Here is a 20,759-nt window from a genome sequence, read left to right as displayed (position 1 = left end):
CGTTTACTCCTCTTGTACCACATGCAACTGCACCTGAAGCCACTGCACAAACTCCAACTCCACAACCAGAACCCATTATACCTCATAACGAAGGCACATCAAACGCTCAAAACCAAGACAACGCTCAACCCGAAAATCAGCTCAGGAGGTCATCTAGGCAAAAACGGCCTACTAATTGGGATGATTATATTACCTACCTGACTGAAATGGATGCTGGAAAGCTCAATGATCCTATCTCTTATAATGAAGCCATTAGCAGTGATCAGTCTTCTGAATGGAACAAAGCAATGATTGATGAGCTTGAATCCATGAAGAAAAATGACGTTTGGGATTTGGTAGAATTACCCAACGGTGTAAAACCTGTAGGTTGTAAATGGGTGTTCAAAACAAAACTAGATCCGAATGGGAACGTTGAGCGCTATAAAGCGAGATTGGTTGCAAAGGGCTACACTCAGAAAGAGGGAATTGATTATCAAGAGACGTTTTCACCTGTCTCTCGTAAAGATTCATTAAGGATCGTCATGGCCCTAGTAGCTCATTTTGATTTAGAGCTGCATCAGATGGACGTCAAAACTGCTTTCCTTAACGGAGACTTAGACGAAGATGTTTACATGAAACAACCTGAAGGCTTTAAACCTGAAGGTCAGGAGCATCTAGTCTGTAAGTTGAAGAAATCCATTTATGGGTTAAAACAAGCATCACGTCAATGGTATCTCAAGTTTGATGAAGTCATGAAGAGGCAAGGTTTTATGAAGAATCAAGTGGATCAATGCACCTACCTCAAGATGAGTGGGAGTAACTTTACTATACTTGTCCTTTACGTAGATGACATTCTATTGGCAAGTAATAGTTTAGACATGTTGCATGAGTCGAAGCGGTTACTCTCGCATAACTTCGACATGAAGGATCTCGGAGATGCTTCTTACGTCATTGGCATCGAAATTCACCGAGATAGACACAAAGGGATCTTAGGATTGTCTCAAAAGACTTACATAGATCGTGTCCTTACACGTTACAACATGCAACAGTGCAAACCCTCCGTCGCTCCAGTAGTTAAGGGAGATGTTTTCGGTTCATTCCAGTGTCCGACAACAGAGGTTGAAAAGGAGCAAATGAGCCAGATACCTTACGCGTCAGTAGTCGGGAGCCTGATGTATGCTCAAGTCTGTACTCGCCCAGATATCGCTTATATTGCTGGAATGCTAGGCCGTTATCAGACTAATCCTGGCCTAGATCACTGGAAAGCAGCTAAGAAGGTCCTCAGATATCTGCAAGGGACGAAAGACTATAAACTGACTTATAGAAGAAGTGATCATTTAGAAGTGGTAGGTTATTCTGATTCTGACTTTGCCAAATGCAAAGATGACAAGAAATCCACTTCGGGCTACATCTTTATGTTAGCAGGCGGACCTATCTCATGGAAGAGTCATAAACAACAGTTAACTACAACTTCCACAATGATGGCAGAATACATTGCTGTTTACAACGCAACCTGTCATGGAATGTTGCTTAGAAATCTGATCACTGGACTCAAAATTGTTAATTCCATTTCTAGACCATTGAAGCTTTACTGTGATAACTCAGCTGCCGTTAGTTTCTCGAACAGTAACAGTTCGACTGGAGCTGGTTTATATCTCGATACAAAGTACTTGTTCGTACGTGAACGTGTTGAGGAAAATAATCTTTGTATAGAGTATATTAGTACTAAAGATATGCTAGCGGATCCGATGACTAAAGGTCTCCCACCTAAAGTTTTCGAAGAACATGTATCGAATATGGGACTTACTAAAGACCTTGTTTAATGGCATATTGTACTAGCTTATGTTTTAATTAATAAAATTTCCTCAGTTTGATTTTGTATGTCTCTAACATATGTTCTGCCGGTGTAATGACATATAGACAAATATAAATACAAATCAGACGCTAAAGGGCTTATACATATTTTGATCGTAACTATTAGGTTTTAAATTGAGGCTATAGTATGACTAATGGGGGTCCTGAGTCGAATGATGATTCAACGGCTGTATTTCTCTGCTATAGTTCTTGGTTTAAAGCTAAAATGAGTGTTAACTCCTGGCCAGGCTTACCTAATACTCATGATAAATGATTACTTGGCTAAGTGGGAGAATGTGAGATTAAATATATAAAATATAATATTTAATCTTGTAGCCTATATAATCATTTATATTATATTAGATCAAAATATATTTATTAACCTATTAATAATTAGTTGGTAATTGTTGATGGACCATATTACCCTTATTAACTAATTGGGTTTCCTCTTGGGTGTATAAATAAGGGGCTTATTAGAGAGTTAAAGGGTTACACAGTTACACACAAATTACACAATTACAACCCTCATTAACATCAAGAATTCGTGACTCTCTCCCCTAACCGAAATTACCCTACTTCGGTTTCATCACCATCATAATCTTACACCCTAAGGAGGAACCAGATCATCCTGACAATCATGTCGAACTCAATGGCTGCATCTCTGACTGGATTCTCTGCTGGCCTGTCTGCTGTAACAGGTATTATTCATATTTTCCATTACATTTAAACAGAACTGATCCAACACCTGCCAAATAGATATTCACATATGACTATAGAGAAGGTAATAAGTACATGTACTAAGTTTATATATATGGAAATCTATAATATAATACTTTCGGGTATCAGGCGGGTATCACAAAATCTCATACCCGTACCGGTACCTGATTTTTTTCTTTTTTAAAGCCCGTACCTGGCCCATACCCATTGGACTTCGAGTATACCCGGCCCATATGTTTCGGGTATACTTGTCGGGCTTTAGCTTTTTTTGTCATCCCTAGCTTTGAAAACATATAAAAAGGTATAAAGTAAAATCAACTCATTAAAATGGAATAAGTTATGTTAAAAATACCTACCTATCAATGCTTATTAGTATATCGATAGTTATGAAACATCACTTAACTGAAATGGTGGTATAATAAAATCTATATTATCACAATCAGAAGTATTCCAATAATATATCTATTAACCATGCTTAAAGCTATGCTTTTCTATTCAGGTGTACCTTCTGCTTGCCTTTATTCATTCTCTTAATCTATTAATAGATATAAATTATCTTTCCATCAAATATTGGATGCAAGCCTGCAAAGTAAATAATCTTATCAGTTAAAAAAAAACTAACCTACGTAAAACCAATTAACATGAGCCTACAAGACATTAGAGAACAAAAGCAACAACCATGTGCCACGTTCCCACACCTTGCTAAAACAACCTATATACTTTATTAACCAGTGATTCAATGGGATTCCCAAAGGTATGTAACCATTCTACTTTGTCTCCACCAAAGCACCCCGGCCCATGTGGCACTACCAGAACTGACATTTTATAGTTCGAACTAAATTTCCGCTGACCAATGGCAGCGATGATCTACCTTAGATGTTGGTTGGATTTTGTAACTTCATAATTGCCATAGATTAAGGAGGAAAGTTGGACTTGAGCTTAGATACGTTTTATCAAATATTTTGGGGTGATTCATATGTACTTATTATTATTTTCAAGATTTCAAAACATATATGGTTTATATACATAGTATACCATTGTCAAAATTTGAAACGTGAGTACATAGTTCCCCTCTTTTACGTTTTTTCAAATGTTTTAGGGTGATTCATATGTGTCTATTACTATTTTCAAGATTTTAAAACAATATATATAGTTTATATACATAGCATACCATTGTCAAAATTTGAAACGTGAGTACATAGTTCCCTTCTTTTACGTTTTTTTTCATATGTTTTGGGATTATTCATATATGTCTATTACTATTTTCAAGATTTGAAAACAATATATATGGTTTATATACATAGTATACCATTGTCAAAATTGGAAACGTGAGTACATAGTTCCCCTTTTTTATGTTTTCTAAATGTTTTGGGGTAATTCATATGTGCCTATAACTATTTTCAAGATTTCAAAACTATATGATTTTTATACATAGTACTTTATCCATTAAGAATTTAAAATGATTACCTATGGCTTAAACACAATGATTTCCTATATTGGTATAAAAGTTGTTGATGCGTATTTGTATTCTTGTCTAAAATACATTCATTAACTTTTGCCAAGCCGATCAATAGTATGATATAGCGCTATAGGATTTGACACCCCATTCCCGCTTCCTAGGTTTGTTTGGAAGTTTGATTAGGGAATGACAGAAACCGAGTTACCCAAAATTGATATACCTTCGTGGTTAATCTAGAACGTCAGCAAAAAGTCTTGAATGTATTACCAAACGACCACACTTGTTTATACAAAGTTTTCCAAATAAGCCATACAATTTATCTTTTGTTGAATACTAAATGTTTAGTTCTCATATAACCAAAGTATAGTTTATGTATGCTACAAGTTCTATTACAAAAAACCAAAGTATACTTTATGTATGCTACAAGCTCTATTACCAAAAACCAAAGTATACTTTATGTATACTACTAGGTTTTTTTTTTTTTTATCAAAAACCCAAAGTAATGCAATACTAACTATTTTCACAACAAAGCTTGATTACAAAACAAATTTTTGTATCAACTTTTATAATTGACAAAGGTATTGCAATACTAAACGTTTGCCATATTCATGGCTACAAAACCTATGTTACTCACCAGCTATGTTACTCACCAGCATTCAATGTTGACTTTATTTTCACATATGTTTCAGATGCTAATGCATGATTAAGTATGCTACACTTAGGGTCTGGACTCGGGCCTTAGTTTGCTTAAAACAAAGAACAAGTAGTTTGTATTTGTTTGTGTTTGTTTATATTCCAGAGACAATATAATTCTAACAAATCAATAAAACAAAACTTTAAATACCATGTGTTTGAACAATTTGTAACATGACCCCCCAACATTTTCGTCGCGGGTTGTTTTATACGCAGTCGGGGTGTTACATGATTGGTATCAGAGCCATGGTTATAGGGAATTAGGTTATTGGTAATGTTTTTCAAGAAAATAATATAAAATAATTTAGATTGTAGGACAAATTACGAGGTGTATATGATAAATTACGAGTTGTGTAGCATAAATTTTAATATGTGTAGGATAAATTTTGAAATGTGTACGATAACTTTTGATGTGCGTAGGCAAAAAAAATTAGTGTAGAGGATGATAGTCTTTATGATTAATTAATTAGTCAAACATGATAATAAATGAGATAAGTGAAAAACTATTTAATATTTTACCATTGTACTATTTGTTCCTTTTCTCCTCAATTAAATTTTCTTCTCGAATGAACCTTCCCCTATCTATTAGGGTCCTAATATTAATACATGGCAAAAACTTATTTACACATGGTGTATACGGGCCGTATACAGTTATACGGCCCGTATAGAATGAAATAAAAGTAACAAAGTCTGTGCCTGCAGACTTTGTCAGTGTTTTACATTCCACACGGGCCGTATAACTGTATATGGCCCGTATACACCATGTGTAAATAATTTGCCTGGGCGTATACAATGTATACGAACGATGTATACGGGCCGTATAACCATATACGGCCCGTATGAAACGAAAATTAGATTTCACCCAAATTATTTAACGGATTTAAGGTGTCAATCACACGAGACATTTTACGGTCGTTAGGTGGTCAAATCTTTCTAAAAGTAGAAAAAAATAAAACATTAACAAGTAACAAGGATTGAAGAACAAAAAAACGTGTCGTATGACTGTAATAAAAAGGAAGGGTGAGGCATTTGATGAGAGTTGTAAGGAGAAGCGTTTTAATCACTTGTTTCGAATTATCATAGAAGACGTGTCGGGTTCTGCTAGAAGAGTATCAGGATTTTGTTGGTTTGTTTCCAGGTAGGGTTTAGAAAGTTTGAAGTATTCTTGGTTCAATACCAACTCTTCTAAAAGACAAGAATACAACGTTCATGTATCACAAGGAATGACCGATCTAAGGCAGAGAACCTGATTTAGATACACAAATTCATCACCGGTTTCTACAGCACAAGCACGAACCGTTCAAGGAGTAGGCATTATTGGTGGAGAGGAAGCAATAAATTGGGGTTTGTCGGGACCAATGCTACGAGCTTCCGGAATAGAATGGGATCTTCGTCAAGTTGATCATAATGAGTGTTACGATGAATTTGATTGGGAAGTCTAATGGCAAAAAGAGGGGGATTCGTTAGCTCGTTATTTAGTACGAATCAGCGAAATGACAGAATCCATAAAAATTATTCAACAGGCCCTTGAAGGAATTCCGGGAGGGCCCTATCAAAATTTAGAAATCCGCCGCTTTGATAGAGTAAAAGATACTGTATGGAATGAGTTTGACTATCGATTCATTAGTAAAAATCCTTCTCCGACTTTTGAATTGTCGAAGCAAGAACTTTATGTGAGAGTCGAAGCACCAAAAGGAGAATTGGGAATTTTTTTGATAGGAGATAAGGGTGTTTTTCCTTGGCGATATAAAATTAGGCCGCCCGGATTTATTAATTTGCAAATTCTTCCTCTGTTAGTTAAAAGAATGAAATTGGTTGACATTATGACGCTAGATATCATTATGGGAGAAGTTGATCGTTAAAATGATAATTGATACAACAAAAGTACATGCTATCAATTATTTTTCTAGATTGGAATCCTTAAAAGAGGTCTATGGGATCATATGGGTGCTTATCCCTATTTTTACTCTTGTATTAGGAATTACAATAGGTGTACTAGTCATTGTTTGGTTAGAAAGAGAAATATCCGCGGGTATACAACAACGTACCGGTCCTGAATACGTAGGACCTTTGGGAATTCTTCAAGCTCTAGCAGATGGTACCAAATTACTTTTCAAAGAGAATCTTCTTCCATTTAGAGGAGATACTCGTTTATTTAGTATTGGACCATCTATAGCAGACATATCAATTTTATTAAGTTATTTAGTAATTCCTTTTGGTTATCGCCTTGTTCTAGCCGATCTCAGTATTGGTGTTTTTTTATGGATTGCTATTTCAAGTATTGCTCCTGTTGGCCTTCTTATGTCAGGATATGGCTCAAATAATAAATATTCTTTTTTAGGTGGTCTACTAGATGCTGCTCAATCAATTAGTTATGAAATACCATTAACTCTATGTGTGTTATCAATATCTCTACGTGTGATTCGTTAAGACAAAAAATTCCCGCTACTTCTTTTCTTTCTAGGAAGGAAGTGTCATGAGTTGAATATAGATTTTCGTTTTTTATTCATTACATTATTCGGGGGTTGATGAAAGAAACCAGATAGTTATATGAGTGAAAGAAACGGATTAGAAATTTGCAGTAAAAGATTGAATCTCATTTCTTATGTACAAAAGTTAAGAAAAGTAAATATAACTATTAGAGACTGTTTACCCCAAGATTTCTTGATTAGTCATCATGGCTTGAAGTGGTTTCAATCTTTGTTGGAAGAACCCGACACGTCTTCTACTAGTTACTCTTTTCTCCGATTTCAACAAATCTTTCAAGGTCTTAAGTGATGGACAATTGGTTAAAAGATGTAGAAGAGTTTGTGTAGAGATCTTTACGTACAAATTTGCATCATCCTTACGGTTACAAATTGTGACAACCGGTAATTTACGGATCTTAATTACGTGATTAACAGAGGATTAACGCAACAATAATTAGTGTTTACAAAGCAAATTAATGTAATTAGGCATTTGGAGTGCCCAGGAACGTTTATCCGACTTTACAGTGAGCGAACGGTGGTTTACAGAGCAGCTTGTGAAACGTTAAATGATAACGGACTGAAACCGTACGAAATACTGATGACACCGACAAATATGGATGTTACACGAATATTTTTATGCTTATGGAGTTTAGGTCGCGATATCGGGTCTCGTAGGAATTACGGACCGCTTACACATGAGATGGGCTTGTGGGCCCTGGGCCCAAGCCCAAAACCCACAAGCCTAAACCTGCACATAACATACAAGATCTCTATGAAATCTTGTAATATCTTACGAAATCTTTACAACATATCCAAAATCTCTAAATATATCTCCAAAAGATTTTGGTTCAAAGGGAAAAATGCTTGACCTGAATGTAATAGAAATGCACAAAAGAACCTTTAACCCTCAAAACTCTATATATAGCACCTTATGGTTCTTTAATCCTCATTCCTCCAACAGACTTTAAGTCTGTCTTTACATATACAAAATACACACACAAAAAAAGAAAATGCCAATTACACACTCTCTCTCCTACCCTATCTCTCACTCTCGATCTGCATATACACACACACAAACTCCTGAATATTCATATCCTCCAAACCTAATACCCACACTAATCCACTGCAAGACTAAAGAGATATGACAAACACTCACATCTGCTCCCTCTTCCTCTCGACAGCCGGCGGCGGATGAAGACACGCCGCCGCACACGGCGGCGGCGGTGGTGGTGGTGGTGACTCCAAAGCGATCCGACAGCCCCCCCCCTCCGGTGAACGACGGTCAGGCGACAGAAGAGAGAGAGGCGGCGAGGAGAGAGAGAGAGCTGCGAAGAGGAGAGAGAACCGGCGGACCGGCGGTCGGAGCCACGGACCGGCGGTCGGAGCCTTTATCCGATTAGTTTTCTGTTCAGCAGAGATTTTGGTACGAATCTGGGTGTTTGGTTCGAGTGTTGTTCGGGTCGGCTCAGGTCAGTCTCGGTTCGACGGTTTTTGGTTCTGTCCGATGAGTCATCCGGTAAAAATCCATCCTTTCATCTTTTGTTTCTGAAAATTGATATTGATAATGATGCTGATGATGATATTGTTGTTGTTAATAATGAGGATGATGGTGTTACGGTGACGGAGGTGCGGCTCCGGTGGGTGTCACGATAGTGGTGGTGGTGCCACGGTTCTGTTTCGAGTTTGTTCCGGGTCAACAGTGGTCAACAGGGAGTTCGGGTGACGCCTCGGGTTCCGGGTCAGATCTAGTATGGTTCGGGTTCGGGTCGGCAGTTTTGGCGGGTCCGGTTTGGTAAGATTTGCCAGCTTCAGAAGCGGTTCGGGTTGACTCGGTCAACCCAGTGAGTCGACTCGGTCAACCCGGTCAACTTAGTCAACTCAGCGAGTTGACTCGGTCAGCTCGGTTTTCGACACGAGAAGATGGTAAAGATTTCACGGCGCAATACATTTCGTTATTCTTATAATTTTATATATTCCGTGAACGAGCTCAACCGATAACTTTAGCGACTATTTACACTTTAATTTGGCATATTTGATATATATTGCGTGAATTGATTGAATTTTGATAAAAATAGCGACAACTTGTGTTGTCGGGACATCCAAAAACAGAGGAAACTCTGCCCGTTTTTCAAGAAAACCCGTAAAATAAAACTAGTTTTATTATAAAAACGTGCTTTTCTTGTAAAACGACAACTATTGTATTAAAGCGACTTTTACGAGATACAAATATAAAGTTTGCTTCGACAACAACTTACAACTTACGAGAATAACGATATGGAAATTATTTCGACAACAAGAATAAATATAGTTATTATTATATTTATTTCAAACGAACTCGAATCCTTTTATAAATAAATATAGTTATATATTTATTTTTCAATACAAGTCGACGAATCTTTTACAAAATAAATATAGTTCACATATTTATTTCGAATATCAAATGACATGATTTCATTTTGTAAAAATAAATATAAAGTTTTTATATTTATTCCAAATATCAAACAAGATGGATTCGCTTTTATAAAAATAAATATAGTATATATTTATTTTAAACATGCAACGACATATACATTCGACATATAGTAAACGAAACTTAGGAAGTTTAACTTCTTCGTTTCTTTTAAGCTATCAACACACCGTCGAATCGTTCGATTAACGATTCGGTAGAGCTCGGTAACACGTAGATTTGTTACTACAAAAATTAGAAACTTATTAGATATTCCGTGTTAGGAATATTGTAGAACGCACGCTAGCGAGCCTCGTCTTGGAAACGACATCACGAAGTCGTAATTAGCTAGCTTTGCACAGGAATATTCAGGCGAGTTCATAACCCCCACTTTTTACTGTTTTACATTTTTGTAAATGTTTTCGGGGTAGAAAGACATGCACGTTTTTCAAGTCATACAAAGTCTTCGACAAACAAAGACTGTATATTTTTAGACAAAGTACGTTTTGCAAGAACATACAAGGTTTTGAACAAACGCAAAACTCGTATTTCTAAATCATATCACGAATGGATTTTGAGGAACTCAAATGATTTACGAAAGGTTTATACTAAACATACCGGTTTTTACAAAACAAATGCTCATTTTCGGAATGTGAATGATTTTTCATAACTAAGGAGTCAGCCTTAGTGGCTGGGGAGGTTCAGTCAGGGTGGCTGGGGAGGTTCAGCCAGGGTGGCTGGGGTGGAATATATGTTACAGTAATCACGGATACTTTTTACATGGTATGGTTAGCGTAAGGAGGGTTACTACTTAGATCATGTGAGTGGGTAGGCGGAAACTTGAGGCCATTAATCCTCAGGGTAGGACCGAGGGACAGGAGCGGTAGATCTACTTGGGTGTAGCGAGCCCAGCCCCAGGCCCAACAGTACGGACCTCGGGGTGACTTTGTTCCCAACGCATAAATCCGCTAGGATTGAGTCTCCCTACTTGCACTTCACACATATCAATGGCCTTGCAAACCATTGGTGATCTCTTTTTCCTTATTTGCTACATACCAGGGATTTTCATCGTACACACTTACTAAACGCTTGATTTATACAAAATGAAAACCATGTTTTATACAAATTTAAAGTATAGGATTATACGGGCATAGAGTCAAAGTCAGGGTAGGCATTGACGGTTATACATACTTTACAAATACATGGTTTTACGATCATATATCGTTACAAATACAAAGTCCTCATATAACTGGACAAGAAAATGATTTTTAACTTCGTTTTCTCAATGCCATTTCAAAAACCGGTTATTCCAAAGATTTATTTTAAATCTTTCCCAAATCAAAAGATTTATTTCAAATCTTTTACAAACAAACTATGAACTCGCTCAACTTTGTGTTGATTTTTCGCATGTTTCTTTCTCAGGTTGCATTTCTAAGACAAGGTGCGGTTGGAATAGGATGACCATGAAGAGTCGAGTACTTAGTGGTGTTCATTTTCTAAAAGACTTAAATTATTTGCTTCCGCTGTGCAATGAAGATACCAGTCCAGTCACGCCAATGCTCTGATAATTTCGGGGTGTGACACAAATGAAATATTAAAAGATGTTAGTTTCTTGACAATATGGTTCCTCGACAAATGAAGTATTATCTGTCCTTGCTGCCTCTTCGGTTGGTAAAAGACATAGGATGGTTTCTAATACAGGCTTTTTTAGAGAAGCATTGGGATTCGAGGGTTTATGAGTAAAAGATGTTAGCTTCTTGACAGTATGGTTTCTCGACAAATGAAATATTATCTGTCCTTGCTGCCTCTTCGGTTGGTAAAAGACATAGGATCACTACTAAAAAACATGGTTTTTGTCATGTAAATTTTGGTTACAAAATGGTAGCAATTTCCTTATTGTCACCAGTTTGCCACCGAAAATACGGTGACAAAAACACCCGTGTCAATTGCCCTATTGCCACCAAATTGCCAACATTTTTATATCTTACTACCTTATTTTACCACCACAAAATTGGTCAAAATTATTTGCCACCACTTCATGTTTGCTACGCTCCGCCTTGTTTGCCACCAAGTTGTGACGCGTTTTGATACCATTTAGCCACTGATTTGCCACCATTTAACCATCGGTTTTTGTACGTTTTGATACCATTTAGCCACCGATATTTCCACCATTTAGCCATCAGTTTTTGCACATTTTAATACCATTTAGCCACCTATATTGCCACCATTTAGCACCGATATTGCCACCATTTAGCCATCATTTTCACACAATTTGCACCATTTAGCCATGATATTGCCATCATTTAGCCACCATTTTTTACACAATTGCAACCATTTGCTACCATTTATTTGCTACCATACTGATTACTGGAATATTGGTTTTAATTGTTTTTTTAATTCAGATTTCTTTTCTCCCTGCTATTTTCATCAAAATTACATATCAATAAAACTACAAATAATATAAAAATGTCTAATAAAATCCCATAATTATATAAAACATCTTGTTTTCAAAAGCATATAAAAAATACCAACTAAAATATAAACCAACTAAAATTATCCTAATAAGATAAACATCTAAACATTCAAAACCAAGTGTTTATAGCCTATTTTCGAACTGTAGTTGTTAACATAGCTTCAATTTGTGACATCCTATCAAGCAACACATCTTTATCCACCTTATCTTTTTCTTTGTCAGCCAACAACCCGCAATAATTCCATTAAACCTTTCTTTTTCTTCATATTTTTCCTTAACCAGCTCCTTAATAACTAAGTTCAACTTTTCAATCTACAAAATAACCAATGAATAGAATCAAGAAATCAGAATTAACGAAAATCAATAATGGGTCAAATTGGTTGCAAAGAAAACAAAATACAACTGTGAGCTACAATTCAAGTGCTAGAAGCTAGATAACATGTTCCAGTTTGTTTACATATTAAGAAGGAAATTATATCTAACTTTAAAAACATTTTTTGTATGAAACAACCCGTAAAGAAGGTGTAATCAAATCATTATGAAATTCCTTAACATTCTCACTAATTTAAGAGCATCAAAACTAACAATAAAAAACAAGCATCTCAAACCAAACAAACATAATAATAGTGAGAAACGATATAAATACACAAAAGTTACTAGTCTAAAAGGATTAAAAATACCTCAGGGTCTTCTCTGCTATGTACATACGGGTCACTATCAATGCCTAACCCGTACACTTTTCCTTTCTTCTTGCCCTCAGCTTGTGACCACAAGTCTTTGTCAAATTTTGGATGTTTATTACGTTCTTTCCCATACTTCTCCTCAAGAAAACCTTCATATTTAACCTAATGGGATAAACACATAATTATATTATACAAATTTCATTGTAATAAACTTCGTGTTTTTAATTTTGAAATACTTTGTTCAGATTTACTAACAATTGACTTACCCAAGTCTCCTCTGCCCTAGCATCAACCCATACAAGATTTTCTTCTTGAGCATCCCCTTCCGAATCAACGTCCAAAAGTAGTGAACTGCTACAACTTAGATCTTTATCCAATGGTCGACTTCCTTTCCTACAGTGTGCTTGCTTCCACGCTTCACGAACCGTCAATTCACGCCCAAGTTTCCTTTTCTGTAGAATTTGGAAGTTAATAAAAATGATAATATTGACATGATATATATATATATATATATATATATATATATATATATATATATATATATATATATATATATATATATATATATATATATATATATATATATATAGGGTAGGGCTAGATAGAAAACCCTATATATATAAAAAACCCGAGAAAACCCAAGCTCCCGACATTTTTTTTTTTTGAAAAAAATAACACATGTAATATACATGTTTTTAAGACTTTTGGGCCAAAAAAATCAAAAAAGCGCCGAAGGGATATTTTTTAAAAAAAAAAACAAGTTTCAGCAATTTTCAGCGAAATTCTGTTTTTTTTGCTTAACACGTGTTAGGAGCTGAAATTTGTTTATTTTTTTTAAAAAAATCCCTTCGGCGCTTTTTTGTTTTTTTTGGCCCAAAACACTCTAAAACATGTATATTACATGTGTAATTTTTTTCAAAAAAAAAAATGTCGGGAGGTTGGGTAAAAATGGCTTCCCATTTGGGTTTCCAAAGTTTTCTAAGAATTTTAGGGTTTTTTATCTAGCATTATCCTATATATATATATATATATATATATATATATATATATATATATATATATATATATATATATATATACACACTAGGTTGGTAACCCGTGTATTACACGGATTAAATAAAAGATATAATGTTAAGTAAAAAAAGATGTTCATAATTCGATATAATTATATGTGATACAAGTAATATGCCATTCAATATACATCTAGTTTTTATACAATTAAATTACAATATTTACAATTTACCTTGTTAAACCATACATAACAAAGTTGCCAGCTCTTTGTTTTGCGACAATATTTACCTTGCTAAACCATACTTTACATAATTGCCATCTCTTTGTTACTATGGTAAAAGGGTCATCTTTAGACCATGCCTATAATAACAAAGAAAAAATATATATATGAGAAAATGACATGCCATAAGCAAACCAGTGCAAGAATGTCACCAGAACAATCTATCAACACCACCACACTTCTCCATAAGTTCCCGGAGAACGGACCCCTCACATCAAACATCAACTTCTCCATAAAATACATAGTTTTACTCGACTAAAACAACCTATAGACCTGTAGTATAACTTTCAATATTACTGACAAAGCCTATAAACCTGCAAAAACTATCAATAATCATGTTCAAAACATGCATCCGAACACCCTCTAAGTCTAGCATCGAAAAGGTGAAAAAAAATGAAGTAAGATCTCCTACAAATATCATAAAGAAGTAAGCCCATTAAATAACTTATTAGTCATAGTATTGAATAAATAAAATAAGCTTATAAGCATTATATGCAATATCGATAGTACCAAAAGTATAAGGAACAACAGGGTTACAGGGCTCAGGGCCCACCTCAGTAGCTGTGGTAAGTTGGTATAATGCCTTCACTATGGGGCATTATCCGACACGTGGCATCCTAGTCACACTTGAGCATTATAGCAAAAAGTGACGTAGTGGGGCATTATGCCAATAACCCTCATTCAATCATTTCACAATTATTTTTTTTTTAATTTAAAACATAAAAAACTTCATTAATTTAAAAAAAAATTACACTACTTGAAATTAAAAAAAAAGACAACTGAAAAAAAAACCGAAAATAAAAAAACATAAAAAAAACAGAAAAAATAAAAGAAAGTTAAAAAAAAAGAACATCATCTAAAGTCCATATTTTTCTCTAATTTTTTGGCGACGCATTTGCGCAAGGATCAACGCATCGCCTTGTAGTTGGTCGATAGGTTTGGACAAAAACTCAATGTCCTTTTCCATTTGCCTCGACTCTTGCATCTCGTTAAACTTTTTGGTTTTGGCCACTCGTTCTTTCATAATCTCATAACGTTGGTGGCCGAGGTCGCGAATGTCTTGGAGACGACGGTTCATCTCCTCGAAATCTTCCTTTAACTCGAGATCGGAAGACGACTCGACCGTTTTTTTCCCAGATCCCTTTCTTCTACCGGTGGGTCGGACCAACTCTTCTTGAATTCCCTCGTCAACGTCCACCGCCTCATTTAAATCAACATTGCGGGCATCCGATGTCGGAGTTGACGGGTCAACGGAGGATGATGTTTTTGACCTTTTAGCCCGAAGTCTACTACTAGACGTCACTGGATTAACTATCGCCCACTTTGGACTTTTTCGTAGTAGCTCCCAACTCTTATAGTACGTGAAAGGGCATTTCGTCCTCTCGAACTCCTCCAAAGTCCTCGTTAAAACCCCGACGTCACTTTCTCCGCTCGGGCGATTATCGTAGTTACGTTGGTAGGCTTCTTGGAACGCATGACACTTGTTGTTGATGTCGGTCCATTTGCTAGAAATGGAATCTTTGTCCCGATGTTCGCCTTGACCCCACGTGCTAAAAAAAGTGCACGAACCCTATCCCAAAAAACCGGGCCCGTTTGAAAGTTTGCTACAAATTAAAAAAAAAATTATAAGTTGTATGTTAAAAATAAAGTAACAAAATAAGTAAAATAATATATATAAAATGGTTACCGGTATCTTCGTCCTCCGAAATGTCGAGCCACGTCTGAGTCAACGTGAATTCCTCTTCTTTCGTCCATTTAATGATATTTTTTGTACGCCGTGGTGCGTCTTTTTCCTTCTTCTTATGCGACCTTTTGCCGCGTTTCGATGTATCTTGCACCGGTTCGGGTTGCGTCTCCGGCACGACTTCGACATCGGGTTCAGATTCGGGTTGTGACGGTTGAGACCCGCCAGCTTGACCATAGCCGAAAGTGGGAGGCACAAACGGAGTGGCGCCACTCAAGTAAGCCGCGTACGTTAAAAAGCTCGGGTCCATGTCTTGAAGGTTATACGGGTTTTGCGGTTGGGTTGTGTTCGGGTTCGTGGGTCTTGCGGGGACACCAAAAGGGGGTTGGAATGGATGCATGATTGTATAAAAATGTAGGAGAAAGTGAGTGTTTTTTTATAAAAAATAGAAGAAAGTGGGAGAGAAAGTAGGAGATAAAGTGGGTTTTTTTATAAAAAATGTGAGAATGTGAGGTGACATATATACAGTGGGTAATATTTTAAATTAAAAAAAATAAATAAATAATATGACCGTTTGTCAACGGTAAAAAGTTGGGCCCCCCATAATTTTAAGCGTTTTAATTAAAACGCCGATGTGATTTTTTTCGAAAATAACGTCCGGTAACGCCGGGTGTAGTGGTTACCGTGGCGTTATAGGGCGTTTTTTTTGAAATTTTTTTAAAAAACACACCCCACTACGTACGGTCTAAAACAGAATTTTCGTGTGGCATTTTGACATTTTCTGTCCCAAGCTCGTAAAAATACTTAGTATTATACTATGAACGTCAAATGATTATGTTAATTTAACCACACTTTTATTAGTTGTAAAAATTAGTGGTAAGTTCCACCGAATAGTTGAGTAGTTGACCCATTTATTTATATATTGGTTGAATTGGGTTGTGTTCACAATGTTAATAGTTAATGAATAAGTCATTTTTATTCAAGGATTCAGAGTATTACTATAGTAATTTTGTTTTTTCTGATGACATAAAGACAAATTTTTAATGGTCTAAAAATTGAATGAGTATGTAAATAAACGTAAACGAACAAGCTTAAACTAATAACCATATATGAACTTAAATATACGAACGTAAATGATTTACATGAACGAACGTTCACAAACATAAATAGGCGTATACATGGGCGGACCTTAGAAGAGCTCTGGCAGGGCCACGGCCCGGGCAAGTTTTTCGGCCGTAGTGCTAATTTTCCGCATTTCGGTCGAAATTTTTTATATATACTATGTTTGGCCCGGGTTGCCCGGGCTTTTTTTAGTGCCCGTGTCTTACGGCCCTGGCACGTTCAACGGGCAAGATCCGCCACTGGACGTATAATAATGACGTCATTATCTCATAGTTCTATATGACACCCGTATAACCATACAAGTCGTATGGCATGAGTGTTTTAGATAGTGTGTTAGTGACGTTCTTTACTTGTCGGCTATAATAATTAAACCATGAAATATGAATAATTTAATAATAAAATAAGAAATATACTCACCAACACATAGCACCACAACTTACCTAAATATGAGCACTTTGATGAGTAATCGGATTTGGGTTTATTTTTTTCAATCCCCTTACAACCCGGGCAATTCTCATACTTGCTCCAAAAGCACATTGTTTACTTCATCGTTGATCGTCATTCATTAAACACAAACATAACCGTGAATTTTGGGAATACAGAGTTGAAGAAGGCTTTAAGCTTCATTCAATAATATAGTCATTAATATAGCAGAAGTAAACTACAACAATTGTCCATGAATATTGCTACATTTTAAAAAAAAAACAACTTTTATCCTTATGGAAATCGAGGGTTGGGGAGATCATTAGAAATTGGAAATAAAAAAATGAAACATTGCCATGATTCAACAAAAATATTAGTTGTAATGAATAATTAGATGAACACATAGAAGACGATCAAATCGAATTCTAACTTTTAAGTGTTGAAACTTTGAAAAACAATCGAGGGTTGGGGAGAACACAATAAAATCGATTTTAATATAAATTTAAGCATTAATCAGGTTGAGTCCTATTAAGCTATTTTAGATTTTGAATGTAAACGCATGAACATAAATAGAGCATATTAATAGGAGTGAAAATAGGATATAATTTACTTATTTATTTAGTTTATATAATGTTTTAAATAAATCCACAAACTCTAGAATTCATTCCCTCCAAAATGTTGGAAAGTCAAGGATGACTTGTGGCAACCTAAAATTCTCATTTATTATATATATATATATATATATATATATATAGGAGAAGGTTCATTTGAGAAGAAAATTTAATTTTTTTTTTTTGAAAATTGACTTTTATTAAACCACCAAACCATGGCCAACTATTTCCAAGACGGAAAAAGCAAGTCGAAAACCACAAAAATATAATTACATCAGTTCGAAAGAACACCACCGATCCCAATCAACTACACCTCCTTTAAACCTATGTTTATACCACAAAAAACCTACTGTCTTGATATCCGCGAGCATCTCCACCACATTCGGATCTTTGCTCGAAAAGACTTTTTCATTTCTCGCCGTCCACAACAGCCAACATGCAATAATAATAATCCCATGAATCACCATCTTTTTATTCCCCGACATGGCACAGTGTTCGTGCATTTTCACCAAGTCATTGACATGAAACACAAACATACCTGGAATCCTGCACCATCTAGATATCCCGTTCCAAATTCCCGCGGAAATACTACAACCTGTCAGAATATGCTCGACCGTTTCTTCATTGCTCTCGCAGCACACACATAAATGGTTATCAACCATAATGTTTCGTCTTATCAGAGCCATCTAAGTGGGAAGACGATCTAGAAACGCACGCCACATGAAAATATTACATTTCATAGGAACCCATTTACTCCATGTAAAACCACTACGAACATCTCCGGTCTCCGATCCCCGCAACCATTTTTTGACCGCTTCGACAGAGAAGCCTTCTTCCTTACCATCGTTCCAAACCCAAGCATCTTGAGTATCTCCTATTGTAACCTGTTGTAATAAAGCCTCCAATTGGTGTTTATTGTTTAGCTCCTCCGCAGTAGTAGATGACCGATTCCAGTCCCATAAAAAAACCCGAGTAGTCCCATGTAAACTCATCCGACCAGAAACAAAAACCCGTTTATTCCTTTCTAAAGTGAATAAGTTCGGGTATTTATCCTTTAACGGCTCCTCGCACAACCACGTATCTAACCAAAACCGGATCTGACCCCCTTGCCAATTTTCCCCCGAAACATCCTATTAAAACCAACTTCTTGCACCTTGTATTTGTTCCAAAATGTAAAACAATTTTTCCAAACTCCCGTGATAGAGTTATTAACCGGCGCGACACCCCAACTACGGCTAGAACCATGAATAGAGACAATCACTCTCCTCCACATAGCCTGTTGTTCATTATAAAACCTCCAAAGCCATTTACCAAGCAACACTATGTTATTCATCTCCAGTCTAGCTATCCCCAAACCTCCATCCCGTATAGATTTAGTAACAACATCCCACGAGACCCAACTCATCTTCCTAACCTCATCCGACCCACCCCATAGAAAACGTCTAATTAAACCTTCCAATGTGTTAATGATCTTTATAGGCGCCTTGAATAATGAGAAGTAATATGTAGGCAAGCTATCTAGAACCGATTTAATTAGCGTCACCCGGCCACCAATAGACAATGTGTTAGCTTTCCATTTCGACAACCTCATCTTGAAAGTATTCACAACCGGATCCCAATTCGACAACCTATTCATGTTCGCCCCAACCTTGATGCCCAAATATACAAAAGGAGGATCTCCTGCTTTACAACCCAACAAATCAGCTACATTCTTTAATTCTTCAGTATCAACCCCAACTCCGAACAAAACCGATTTATGTAAATTGATTTTCAATCCGGAACACAAAAAAATATCCGAAGAATCCTTTTCATGTTCACGAAATTGAAATTAGACCAATCCCCCATCAACATCGCATTGTCCGCATATAACAAATGCGATAACACCGGACCATCGTTAAGAAGCCGAACACCATCAAAAACTCCTATACCACACGCCTTATTCATCATACCCGAAAGCGCCTCCATCAAAATAATAAAAAGGAAAGGTGATATAGGATCACCCCGATGAAGACCTTTTTGGCACCCGAACTCAAAAGTTGGCGACCCATTCACCAAGACCGAAGATCTCGCCGAAACCAAAATCCCGCGAATCCACTCATACCAAACCGAGGGAAAATCCATTTGATGCATCACCGACAGCAAAAACTCCCAATTTACGTTGTCATACGCTTTGTCAAAATCTATTTTGAACAAAAACATTTTTTTCCTCCGTTTTTTAGCCCACCCGAGAACCTCGTTTGCCATTAACGGTCCATCAAGAATGTACCTTCCTATCAAGAACGCGGATTGATTTTCTGAAAAAATATTACTCATAATCATCTTTAACCGATTCGCCAACACCTTTGACACCACCTTACCTTGCTGATACACCCTATAAGGTTAATCGGTCTAAAATCTCCTAAATCAGACGGGTCTCCCACCTTCGGAATAAGAGTAATGAACGACGACCCAAATCCCATGCTAAACCTCCCAACTCTATGGAACTGCTGCATAATATCCATAAAATCCTTCTCGAATAAATCCCAAAATGTTCTGATAAACCGAAAATTGAAACCATCTGGGCCAGGCGCTTTATCAGCACCACATTCGAAGACTGCAGTTTTTATTTCCTGAACCGAGAAAGCGTCAATCAAACCATTAGCATCATCTGAACTTAATCTCTTCAAACCATGAACCACCAACTTCGGCCTATGACCCATTTCCTCTTTAAACTTAGCTCTAAAAAAACCAAGCACCTCTCTTTTGATCACATTCGGCTTCGTTTCCCACACTCTTCTAACCATCAAACCAAGAAAATAGTTCGCAGCCTTACGTTTATTGATACAACCGTGAAAACACCTGGACTTGTCGTCTCCA

The 20,759-nt window shown here is 36.4% G+C and overlaps 1 protein-coding gene across 1 annotated transcript; it reads left to right on the top strand.

The window, feature by feature from the left end:
• Window positions 1-5,464: 5,464 nt before the first annotated feature.
• On the top strand, window positions 5,465-6,564 carry LOC118485740 (NAD(P)H-quinone oxidoreductase subunit H, chloroplastic-like). The gene is made up of 3 exons (XM_035982166.1): window positions 5,465-5,468; window positions 5,987-6,138; window positions 6,220-6,564. Exons 1-3 carry the CDS (start codon window positions 5,465-5,467, stop codon window positions 6,562-6,564), a joined length of 501 nt encoding a protein of 166 aa, XP_035838059.1.
• The last annotated feature ends 14,195 nt before the right edge of the window (window positions 6,565-20,759 follow it).

This window comes from Helianthus annuus, chromosome 13 (assembly GCF_002127325.2).
Source record: "Helianthus annuus cultivar XRQ/B chromosome 13, HanXRQr2.0-SUNRISE, whole genome shotgun sequence".
Lineage (NCBI taxonomy): Eukaryota > Viridiplantae > Streptophyta > Magnoliopsida > Asterales > Asteraceae > Helianthus > Helianthus annuus.
The sequence above is the reverse complement of the archived record's forward strand: the minus strand, read 5'-3'. Positions and strand labels throughout refer to the sequence as shown.